The 13,150-nt window shown below is 38.7% G+C and overlaps 1 protein-coding gene and 1 long non-coding RNA gene across 8 annotated transcripts in view; both read left to right on the top strand.

The window, feature by feature from the left end:
• psip1a (PC4 and SFRS1 interacting protein 1a) overlaps positions 1-6,154 on the top strand; it is a 125,318-nt gene extending 119,164 nt beyond the window's left edge. For 5 of the 7 annotated variants that reach the window (XM_077232363.1, XM_077232360.1, XM_077232357.1 and 2 more), the window contains 2 exons: positions 4,044-4,140; positions 4,280-6,154. In XM_077232363.1, the coding sequence (XP_077088478.1) occupies positions 4,044-4,140; positions 4,280-4,322 (140 nt within the window). In that variant the 3' untranslated portion in view covers positions 4,323-6,154. Of the gene's footprint in view, positions 1-4,043; positions 4,166-4,279 lie in introns of those variants that run through there. The other 2 variants (XM_077232362.1, XM_077232364.1) reach the window with 1 other exon arrangement.
• Positions 1-13,150, top strand: part of LOC143740275 (uncharacterized) — a 231,033-nt gene that overhangs the window by 131,147 nt on the left and 86,736 nt on the right. The window lies entirely within an intron of this gene.

Raw genomic sequence — 13,150 nt, 5'->3', positions numbered from 1 at the left:
CTGTATCTCCGGACCAGTAGGGGGCTCTGCGCCGAAACAGAGCATGTAGCCTCAGGTCATGCTTGTGATGACATGTACCAAGTTTGGTCTTAATATGATAAAGTGTTGCGGAGATACAGCCTTACGTCTGTTTTTGTAAGCGCTACATAAAATTAGTTTACGCGTTTATCGAAATCGGTTAAGCGAATCAACTTAAATTCCATAACTTTTTGTCTCCACTGCCTGAAGATGATCTGGTGCAGCAGTTGGTGTTGCCAGTTCAAATTAAAATGTTGCTGTTCAACTTTGCATTTTAAAAAGACAACAACCGTTAATTTTTCGTTTTTCAGTTACGGGTTAAAAAAGATAGATAATAATAGCACAAAACATTTGCGAAAATCTGCAATAATGGAAACGCGACTGACAGGCAATGATAGATATGAAGGATGATGACTTGTTTGGTAAGCTTCTATTTTAAAAGTTTCTGTTAAAAAAAACTCGCCAGGTTTTGCCTCAGTTATGAATTAAAATGTGTTTATTGCAATAAATGTAAACTGTAGAGATGCAATCTGGTCATTAAAATTATTTCAAATGGGATTTTCTTTTCAGTTTTTTTTCTTTTTCTCCCCGTGCCCCTTTGGCGGCCCTCAGTTCAATGTTGGGTTACTAAATTGGCCCTCACCTATGAAAACTTTGAGGACCCCTGGTCTAGGACGAGTTCGAAAAAGTCGTTTTTTTGAACATTTCAAAATGCCGGCCATATTTTTATGACGGAAAATGACGTCAATCGAATCGCCATGAGCTCTGGAATCAGAGGAAAAAAGGCCTTATGGTTCAAAAGTTATTAGCATAATAAAAGTGAAATTTTGGACAGGTGGTGGCGCTAGAGGCAATGAGTTAGAGACACCAAAATTGGTGCATTTAATGTTGGGACTGTCCTCTATCAGAATGTCAAACCAAAACAACTTTCCCGCAAACGGTTCTATGGGCTGCCATAGACGCCCAGTCGGAAGAAGAAGAAGAAGAACCGGAGCAGATACAATAGGTGCCTCCGCACCTTCGGTGCTTGGCCCCCTAATAATAATAATAAGATACAATAGGTGCCTCAGCACCTTCGGTGCTTGGCCCCTAATAAACTGTATGTTTCTACTCCAGACTCAGTCCACTGCTTCCGCAGGTCCTCCAAGGTCTGGAATCGGTCCTTCTCCACAATCTTCCTCAGGGTCCGGTCACATCTTCTCGTTGTGCAGCGTTTTTTTTTCCTTCCCACAGACTTCCCACTGAGGTGCCTTGATACAGCACTCTGGGAACAGCCTATTTGTTCAGAAATTTCTTTCTGTGTCTTACACTCTTGCTTGAGGGTGTCAATGATGGCCTTCTCGACAGCAGTCAGGTCGGCAGTCTTACCCATGATTGCGGTTTTGAGTAATGAAACAGGCTGGGAGTTTTTAAAAGCCTCAGGAATCTTTTGCAGGTGTTTAGAGTTAATTAGTTGATTCAGATGATTAGGTTAATAGCTCGTTTAGAGACCCTTTTCATGATATGCTAATTTTTTGAGATAGGAATTTTGGGTTTTCATGAGCTGTATGCCAAAATCATCAGTATTAAAACAATAAAAGACCTGAAATATTTCAGTTGGTGTGCAATGAATCTAAAATATATGAAAGTTTAATTTTTATCATTACATTATGGAAAATAATGAACTTTATCACAATATGCTAATTTTTTGAGAAGGACCTGTAGATCGGGCCCAAAAAATCAAGCCCGACCCGACCCGAGCCCGTGCACGTTGTGTCTGAGCCCGGCCCGGCCCGACACATTAACTGTAATTATGAGCCCGAGCCCGATTTAAACCCGACCATTTTTAATACGTGGGCCGTTATAACCAGGGGCGACGCCAGATCATTTTTTAACGCAGGGGCTGAATGGGTGCAAGACCATTGACAGGGGGGAGCTGCACAATTTTATATATATATATATATATACATATTTTAACCCGACCATTTTTATTACGTGGGCCGTTATAACCAGGGGCGATGCCAGATCATTTTTTAACGCAGGTGCTGAATGGGTGCTAGACCATTGACAGGGGGAGCCGCACAATTTTATATATATTATATAAATACTATTAATAAATGTGCAAAAATTGGTCACTTAATATTTAATATTCAATTATTTTAATTATCACAACGATTATCACGTGCAACAGGCAAGATGTGAATTTGTAAATTCGGTGACAAGCGTGCCGAGAATTGATTTAACTTATGATGAGATTGCTCCAGTTCACGTGCTATGGTGAACGCGGCTCGCCGGCGCCTCCATGTCTTGATTATATTGTCTGCTATATTTGCTTCTTATTTATTAAATCCAGGCAATTGGTTGATGAACAATTTATTAAAATTAAGATACAATTTATACAAAAAGAAATTCACTTTAAAGAAAGGCTTTCTACAAAACAAAACATAATGAAGTGGTCAAAATCATGCCTGAACCACTCCACGTCTCCCGATATTGCGCATCCTCCTATCTACTCTGTTCAATTTCATAATCAACATAGATGGAAAAAATTAACATTATAATATTTTAATAAATATGAAACTAAATGTGCTTATTTAATGGCTACAACACGTACAGACTCTCTAGCAGTTGCACTCAACAAAGCCAACACATATGTTGTCACTGCCCACGACTAGTTTAAAATATTTCCATTCCTCCGGCTTTCCTTCATACTTGCTCAAAGTTAATTCTCCTGTTTTAGTTTTTTTCTTTACTTCTTCAAGCTCCATGTTGCACTTAAGCTACACAGTACAGCACTACTTTGCGAGTGGAGGAGACGCTGCGCATGACACGTGACGTGCTTGATCAAGGGCACGACCCGACCCGAGCATAGTGGCGGGAAATATCGGCCCAGCCCACGGGTCGGGTCGGGCTCGGGCAGAGAATCTAAGCTCTAGTGTATATGACATTCTTCTATCAGACGAATACAATCGGAGTTACATAAAAAATGTCATGGCTCTTCCAAGCTTTATAATGGCAGTGAATGGCTTTACATTTTTTGAAGTCATCAAAGTGCATCCATCCATGATAAAAGTGCTCCAAAAGGCTCTGTGGAGTTAATAAAGGCCTTCTGAAGCGATGCATTAGTCTAAGAAAAATATCCATATTTAAAACTTTATCGTCTAAAATAACTCGCACTTTTATCATGGATGGATGCACTTTGATGGACTTCAAAAATATAAAGCCATTCACCACCATTATAAAGCTTGGAAGAGCCAGGATATTTCGGATATAACTCCGATTGTATTCGTCTGAAAGAAGAATGTCATATACACCTAGGATGACTTGAGGGTGAGTAAATCATAATTTTCATTTTTGGGTGAACTTTCCCTTTAAGATTTGCAGCCTTAGGGTGCTCGAGAGTGCCTGTGACAGACTTCTGATAGTCAGTGCAGAATTACATCTTAAAAATATGGACTCAGAAGACATCTTGGGTTTAGGGTGCCTTTTGCGACAGGGCCAATGTTGTACCCGCTTCTTCATCTTGTTTCTCTGCTATCTGTAATGGCAGCAGCTGAAAGGTGTGTTTGTGATTCACCTTGTACGGGCATGACAGCTTTAAAAGTAACTTTCCCCAAGACTGTGTGTGTGTGTGTGTGTGTGTGTGTGTGTATATACAGTATAATATATTCAAAACAAATTAATTATACTCAAAACATGCAAATGGATGGATTGCATTATTCCTCCATTTAGAGGGATAATGTGAAATAATGACAATTAGTGTTTTGACATAATTTGAAAACATAATGTAGTATTTGACCGTTATAATGATACAAGGCCTGGAGACCCAACTAACACTATAAGAACAGTACAAAGAAAATATACAGCAGCTAATTTTTAGACTAAACGACCCACCACCAATCAATCACAACATATTTCTTTGAAGGTTTCTTTGGCTAAAAATGTAAACATTTATACTGCAAAATGTCATTCCAAACAAAATTCCAAAGTGTATATATGTAAATTATTTGTTTAGTAAAAAACAAACTTTGTTTGGATGTGTACAGATACCAAGATTTTGAATGGAGACTTCAACCCCGAAGAGGATGCTGAGACAAAGAGGGAGACATTTGGAGAGAATATCTTGTCTGTTGTGAAAAACAAGTAATAAAATCATTTCAGATTTTCATTGAGTCCTAAATCACTTAGCTCTTCAAAATGACCCATTTTTTCACAAATGTTTGTAAATGCCTGAAAAATGCCCGAAAAATGCCCTCTGACTAGGGATGTCTCTCTTTTGCAGAGACATATACTTGAAAATACCAAGAGTGCAAAATACCAAATAAAATCGTGACACTCGGCTGTGAATTTGGGAAGATGGTGATAAAAGCTTCTTAATATATTTGGAAAGGGAATCACCCTGAGATGCTATAGCAGTACAGCTTGCTCTTTGATTGAACAAGACCTTAATTCTGATTGAAAATAAAGATTAAGAGAGAAATGTCAAAAGAGTTGAATAAAATCAATTGATCAGTAATTGTTATCCTGAGACTTAATAAATGCAGAAATTGTTAAAATTAGAAATTGTAGGATTAGAAATATGTACCTGTGGAACACTGTGAGAATTATGAAATTCTGAGTCATGAATCAAAGTCTAACCCATAAAAGGGTTGGGGACCTTACATAAAATTGAGCAATAGGTGCTCTAAGCGGTTAATAAATAGTACGATATTAACGGCATGTGTGTAAATATTATACTCTGTATCTGAAGACATCTAGAATTGGTATTTGTTATCCCTGGGAGACAGTAAAAAATGTATCCATGGATTGAAAATTTTTGATTTGTTAACTAAGATAACTTTTTTGCATTGTGTTGAATGAGAACGAGATTCAACAGTTGAGAATGAGATTGGGTGACAAAGTTAAATAGAAATTTTGATTTGAATCTTACAGTAATTTTAGTTTCTAGTAAAAGAGAAAAGACATAATTATTTGCTGTTATCTTATACAGTAGTTAATAGTTGTTTCCTGCATTTTGCAGAGGAATCTGCTCTTTTTTCTGCAACAAAGAAATAGCTTATTAATATAATGGGGAACTGCTGTGGTTAATCAGACAAGACTTCTGAAATGAATGGACATTGAAATAGATGGTTAAGAGATGGCAATTCTCTGAGTGTTCACATTTTAGAACTGACCTGGTAGCTTCTGGAACAGCCACCTCGACAAATAGGAGTGAATAGACTGAAGCCTGTTCAACAAGACACGACTGCAGAGAGTAGAGAAAGTGGCTGATGGGCCTCCAGCTCCCCTCCTGAATGAGGAAGTTGACGCTTCCACAGAAATGCAGGAGTGGAGGGCTCAGTGGACGGCAATGATTGAAAGACTGAGGTTGCACCCTATACGGCCCAACTGGGGAGCCATAACCAATGCAAAGCAAGTGAAAGGTGAGATTGTCACTTCTTGTCTTGCACGAATAAAGACTGTTGTTGATGAATGTGTAGGCCTTTCAGAAGGCGCCAACAACATGATACACCATTTTATGAATTGGTTGCTTCCCACATACAAAAAGCAGTGAGGCTGACCTGTGTTGGATGGGGGCGCAAAACCTGGAAGTTGTGCTGCAACATGCAAAGCACGCAGAGCAGAATGTTGAAAATAGGAACACATACTGGGCATTCTCCAGCTTCTGTTGTCTTTCTCAGGGATTAAAGTGAAAAAAATTCTTCTGACTGAAATTTCTTTTCAGGCCAAGTCATATTCCTTTAACTTTATTTAAATAGTCGAGACCAATAGCGTTTTAGGGGAGATGTTTTAAACCGCTTTAATATTGCCAGTTTGCATATTTTAAAATCTATTTTAATCTATGAAAAAAAAATTCTTAGCTTGACAAATAATCAACCATCTACATAACTTTTCAGTGCATGTTTTTATTTATCTTATAAGACCAAACAATGCTAAATGATATTAATATATAGTTTGTTTCATGGCAAATCGTTTTGGCTGAGGGCAAAGTGAAGTTTCATAACTATATATTTAGGCTATTTAACTTGAACTTTTTAGCCTATTAGAGAGGTGACTTATGTTTGACTGAATTGTTTGCTGTATAGCTTCTTATATTAGGCTACTTATACTTTTATACTGGATATTATTGATCATTAAAACTGACATTTAACAAAAAGAGACAGGGTTGTGTAATGTTATATATTCTAAAATATATAAAATATTCTTTATATATTTTACTATGCATTCTCTTGTATGTGTACATGCATAAAATAAAACGATACAACCCATGATCAATAATGTTTCATATTTTTAAAATGAAAACAAAAAGAATCAGGGTTGTGTTTTATATGTCGTGTTGTTATAAATATATGGAGTGAAGATAATCAATGTGCGTTGTCTGAACCACATTTGTGTGGCCATTAATATGTTTATGATAATATGTTCATTTAGAAATGAAAAGAGGTGTTTTGTATACATTTCGTTTTATTGTTGATGAAAAGAGGCAAAGTTGTATTTTATACCATATTTCGTTTTATTATTGCTTAAAATATAGCCTACATAAAGAGATAACCGTAGCCAGAGGGAGCTGAGTGACGCGATCAAGAACGCCGCGGTTCCGTTTGCAGAATAACCGACCTCGCGTCCTCTCGTCCTCGGGAGTTCCTTCTCCTGAGTCGAACTTGGCAAGTCCGAACTATCAAGGACACAAGTCCGAAGTTTGCGTATTGGTATTGAGAAACGGCCAATATTGACCCGCGTTCTGTTTTCTATCATGCGCCGTACACGTTTGCGATGACGTAATATGCACGCAAACGCACCAGGGTTCGATAGAATTAAGTTGAATGTGAAACCAGACCAACGCTGCGGGGGGCGCAGGGAACAAACGCGCTCGGATTCGGACCGCAGAAAACCAGCTGTAGCCTTACATGCACTTCTCCAAATCTAAGGGGGCTTTTCCACTGGGCTCGTTTGCTGCGGTCCGAGCCCGAGCGCGTTTGTTCCCGGCGCCCCCCGCAGCGTTGGTCTGGTTTCACACTCAACTTGATTCTATCGAACTCTGGTGCGTTTGCGTGCATCTTACGTCATTGCAAACGTGCACGGCGCATGATAGAAAACACGACGCGGGTCAATATATTGTGTTTTTTATTAATTTGGTGCCATTATTCATAGCTGAGTAAACAACCCAGGTTAACTGTGTGTGTGTGTGTGTGTTTCGCATAAGCTGTTTTTCCGCTGCTTGCAAATGGACTCTTTTGAGGAGACAGTGGATTTCCATTAATTTGTTGCCCTGATTGCACGCACTATGCGCGAATACACTGCAGACTCACTCTTGCTCGTATCCAGGGTAAATCTTCATCCCTTACGTGTGTTTTATTTAACTAAATACATCATAATCGACTAAAACGCATGCGCAGGATACTTTACTTCCTGAACAAGTGCGCACCCGAGTCCGTGTAGTTTTCACATACACGCGAATCGCAGCACGGTTCGGGAGCAACCGAACTCAGACCACCTCCTCCAGGTAGTCTCGGGTTCGGTACCCCAGTGCGCACCCGGGTCCCATGACAGGGTTCACATTAGCGATTTTTCATGCGAACCGTGCCCCGTTCCGAACTAAACTGCCAGTGTGAAAGCCCCCTAAGTGAACACGGAGCAGTTTTTCCGTGAGCGGGAATTGAAAACCCGGAGCGGACCATAAGCGATTACAGAATGTTAAGAGTGGAGAGAGGAACGTGCTTTCGCTCCAATCCAGGCTTTATCACATCCCCCTCAGCAAGGTGAATACACCTCGTCTTTCCTTAATTTAAGACCTATTCAAACTAAAATTAAGACATTTATCACACTATTTGATAAATGAAAGCCTATTTACGGCCTTAACATTATGAAAAGTGAATTTAAGACATTAAGGACAGACGGGAACCAATAGACTCGCTGCAATTAACGGAAATCCGTCGTAGCGACGGAGAACTTTAATCCTTGCTTTCTATGTTTTATCAATCCAACAACAACCAAATGTCAAAAGATGGAAGGTGGAGTCGATGGCCGGAAAGAGGTAGAGGCCGGGGATGAGACAAGGGGTCGCAGAATGGTAAGATTGGAGACATGTAGAAACTTTGGGTAAAGAGGACCCTGGGCTAAGGACTGCCCAAAAAACTTCCCACAGCAACAATACCCAAACATCTCCTCACATAGGCAACACTACCTACTCGGAAAAAGAGCTACATGGAGCAGCATGCTTCTTTGTCGCCACCACCTTCGGGAACGGCTGCATAGGATGAGAAGGGAAACACTCAAACAGTTCAACTGACCAAGACCCAAACTCAAAACTGATAATGACAATAACTGTAGAAGGACTTCCATCCCCTCCTTTGTGGGTACAAGTGCTTCATTTAATGATCACTACAAAGTTTCAAATTTTGTTAATTAGCATATTAACTTGATTCTGTTTGATTATTCACTGGTCTCACAGCAGTTCTGATTATTCTCTATAAAAATAACATTCGGAATCTGCTTTTAATAGGCACCAGTTCAGCCATACTGTACATCTTTTTATGGTGTATACTTTTTATGATTTTCTTAATTGCAAAAATTATATAAAAAATCATGTACTACTTGACATATAAACAAACCACAAAATCAAAAACATACTGTACATGAAACAAAACAGTTAATCGTAAATGGTAACAATTTAAATAAGTAAATCAATAAATAGAATAGTATGAAATCAATCTAAATTGTTGCTAGTAATTCGCTAGCCTGCTAGCATGCCATCCGTGCGCTCTTTATTTATTTATTTTGCTCGCGCCTTTTACAATTCCATCAACAACTGATGAGTAGGATCAGTCAACAAATACGGTGAGTCAAGTCACCTTTATTTATATAGCGCTTTTTACAACACAGATTGTTTCAAAGCAGCTTTACAGAGACAACAGGAACATAGTGTTGTAATAATATTGTTAAAAATAAAATGTCCCCAACTAAGCAAGCTAAAAGCCAATGGCGACAAAGGAGACAGAATGGAGAAAAAAAAACCTTGGGAGAACCCAGGCTCAGTTCTCCTCTGGCCAACGAACAAACAGTGTATTATTATGGTTCAGGCAGCATTATAGGTCAGAAGTCAGATTGGATCAGAACTTTCACAATATTTATCCAGTTCCAACTGGTTGGGGGTCAGAGTCATCACGCCGGTATGGAGAAGAGTTTGTTGAGGTGTCCATGTGGCCTTCAGAGGGCTGAAGAGGCTGGCACTTCAGGGATGCGTTGTCGTAGTGTCCATGCCATACATCAGGATTAATGGGAAGTGTCCCCGGTTCTGGCTGATCTAAACTATGCAGCCTAATATTAAATTATAGAAGTCTATAATGTGTTATGTGTATGCTAAGCCAAAGAGATGTTTTTAGTCTAGATTTGAACTGACAGACTGTGTCTGCTTCCTGGACAATGTTAGGAAGATTGTTCCAAAGTTTTGGTGCTAAATAGGAAAAGAATCTACCACCAGCAATAGATTTTGATATTCTAGGAACTATCAACTGGCCGGAATTTTGAGATCGCAATAGATGTGAAGGACTATAATGCGTTAAGAGCTCACTCAAGTACTGGGGAGCTAAACCATTTGGTGCTTTGTAAGTAATCAGCAATATTTAAAAATGTATACGATGTTTAATAGGTAGCCAATGCAGTGTTGACAGAACCGGGCTAATATGGTCATTCTTCCTGGTTCTGGTAAGAACTCTAGCTGCTGCGTTTTGGACCAGCTGTAGTTTGTTTATTAAGTGTGCAGGGCAACCACCCATAATAGCATTACAATAATCTAGCCTTGATGTCATGAATGCATTAACTAATTGTTCTGCATTTTTAATTGAGAGCATATGACGTAATTTAGATATATTTTTTAGATGGAAAAATGCGGTTTTACAGATACTAGACACGTGACTTTCAAATGAAAGATTGGTATCAAAGAGCACACCCAGGTTCCTAACCGACGACGAGGACTTGACAGAGCAGCCATCAAGTGTTAGACAGTATTCTAGGTTATTATGCGAGGAAGTTTTTTGTCCAATAATTAGAATTTCTGCTTCATTTACTGCTACAAACTGATAACGATCAGATAAGTATGATTTAAACCATGATAGTGCAATTCCACTAATGCCAACATAATTTTCGAGTCTATTTAAAAGAATGCTGTGGTCGATAATGTCAAATGCAGCACTAAGATCGAGTAACACTAATAGAGAGATACAACCACGATCGGATGATAAGAGCAAATCATTTGTGACTCTAATGAGAGCTGTCTCAGTACTATGATACGGTCTGAATCCTGATTGAAAATCCTTGCAGATACCATTTCTATTTAAAAACGAACATATTTGTGAAGATACTGCCTTTTCTAGTATCTTTGACAGGAAAGGTTGATTCGAGATCGGCCTGTAATTGTCTAATTCTATAAGTTGTGTTTTTTTAACAAGCGGTTTAATCATAGCCAGCTTAAATTTCTTTGGTACATATCATAATAACAAAGATGAATTAACGATATTAAGAAGAGGATCTATGACCTCTGGAAGCATCTCTTTCAGAAGTTTAGTCGGTATAGGGTCTAACATACATGTTGTCGATTTCGATGATTTGACGAGTTTATAAAATTCACCCTCTCCTATAGCAATGAATGAATATAAATTTTCGTCAGGGAGACTACAATGCACTGTCTGATGCGATACTGTAGTTGACGGTTGCATAGTTATTATTTTCTCCCTGATATCAATCTTGTAAGTAAAAAAGTTCATAGAGTCATTACTGCTGTGCTCCTTGGAAATGTCTGGGCTTGAAGCTTTATTTTTTGTTAGTTTAGCCACTTTTTCAAATAAATACCTAGGGTTTTGTTTATTTTCTTCTAATAGGGTTGAAAAATAAACAGATCTAGCAGTTTTTAAGGCCTCTCTGTATGCAATCGTGCTCTCTTTCCATGAAATGCGAAGTACCTCTAGTTTTGTTTTCTTCCAGTTTCGCTCCATTTTTCTGGCTGCTCTTTTTAGGGCCTGAGTGTACTCGTTGTACCATGGACTATTTTCTTTAATCTTCTTTAAGCGTAGAGGAGCAACTGTGTCTAAAGTGCTGGAAAAGAAAGAGTTAAAAGTTTCCGTCGCAATATCGAGTTCTTCTAAGCTATCTGGGATGCTGAGATGATGAAACTGATCAGGAAGATTATTTATAAAGCAATCTTTAGTGGCAGAAGTGATAGGTCTAACATATTTGTAACACGGAGTCGGCTTTGCAGTCTTGGCTAAATGAAGTTTACACGAAACTAGATAATGATCTGAGATGTCATCGCTCTGCTGCAGAATTTCAAGTGCATCAACATTGATTCCATGTGATAATATTAGATCTAGAGTATGATTACGACAATGAGTAGGTCCTGACACATGTTGTCTAACTCCAATAGAGTAAAGAATGTCTTTAAATGCAAATCCCAATGCATCTTTTTCGTTATCTACATCTATATTAAAATCACCAACAATTAGGACTTTATCTGCAGCCAGTACTAACTCTGATAGAAAGTCAGCAATTTCTTTGATAAAGTCTGTATGGTGCCCTGGTGGCCTGTATACAGTAGCCAGCACAAATCTCAAATGTGATTGATCATTTACACTAGATATTGTTACATTAAGCACCAACACTTCAAAATAATTATATTTGAAACTAGACTTCAAATTGTAAGAGTGAACACTAGCTTAGTGAACACTGAACATTGTTTGGTTCCGGCTGTAGAGCCCATGCAGCAGGGCAATTGGGTGACGGTGAGACGCTGTAGTCGCGGATCAGAAAAACCACTCTTCCGTTCCGATTACTCAACAAATCGATTTGCCCCACGTGTGAAACACAGACTGAGAATTCTGTTTATTGTGCCCTGGTAATTGGCGATTCTATTACACGGAACGTGAAAATAGGGACACCAGCCAACATAGTCACATGTTTGCCGGGAGCCAGAGCGCCTGACATCAAAGCAAATTTAAAAGTGCTGGCTAATGCTAATCGTAAATTCTCTAAGATTGTTATTCACGTCGGCACTAATGATGTTCGACTCCGCCAGTCGGAGATCACCAAAATTAATATTAAAGAGGTGTTTGAACTCGCAAGTACGATGTCAGGCACTGTAATTTGCTCTGGCCCCCTTCCTGTTCGAAGGAGTGATGAGATAGTTAGCAGATTGTCATCACTCAATGGCTGGCTGTCTAAGTGGTGATCGCAAAATAATATAGAATTCATAGACAATTGGAAAAGTTTTTGGGGCAAACCTGACCTGTTGAAAAGAGATGGCATTCAACCCCTTTTGGGATGGTGCTGCTCTTCTCTCTAGTAATTTGGCTAATAGTCTTAGAGACAAAACATGACAATCTGGGGCTCAGGTCAGGAAGCAGACAAACTGGCTAAACCGACCGTCTGCTAGCGGCCTCGCGTCACCAAGGTCAGATAAATCCCATCACATAGAGCCTCTTTCACCTAGATATCATCATATAGAGACTGTGTCTGTTCCCCGAATTTGGAAATACAAAAAACGTCCAAACCGATCTAAGGTTAAAAATGTAATTGATATTCAACAAATAAAAAATAGATATAATACAGATGAGCAAACGATAAAGCTTGGGTTGCTGAATATTCGATCCCTTACTTCAAAAGCGCTCATAGTTAATGATATGATTTCAGATTATAACCTAGATGTGCTGTGTATGACAGAAACCTGGCTAAAACCAGACGATTACATTACTTTAAATGAGTCCACCCCACTTGATTACTGTTATAAACATGAACCTCGCCTGAAAGGCAAAGGGGGAGGTGTTGCTGTAATTTATAGTAATATTTTCAAAACCACTAAAAAATCTAGTTTTAAATATACTTCTTTTGAAGTGTTGGTGCTTTATGTAAAAATATATAATGTAAATGATTAATCAAGTTTGAGAATTCTGCTGGCAACTGTATACAGGCCACCAGGGCACCATAAAGATTTTATCAAAGAATTTGCTGACTTTCTATCAGAATTAGTATTGACTGCAGATAAAGTCCTAATTGTTGGTGATTTTAATATACATGTAGATAATGGAAAAGCAATGGGATTGGCATTTAAAGACATTCTTAACTCTATTGGAGTTAGACAACACGTGTCAGGACCTACTCATTG

The sequence above is a fragment of the Siphateles boraxobius genome, unplaced genomic scaffold (assembly GCF_051911475.1).
Source record: "Siphateles boraxobius isolate OS27281-9 unplaced genomic scaffold, OSU_SipBor_1 17, whole genome shotgun sequence".
NCBI classification, from domain to species: Eukaryota; Metazoa; Chordata; class Actinopteri; order Cypriniformes; family Leuciscidae; genus Siphateles; species Siphateles boraxobius.
This window is presented reverse-complemented; position numbering and strand designations above follow the sequence as displayed.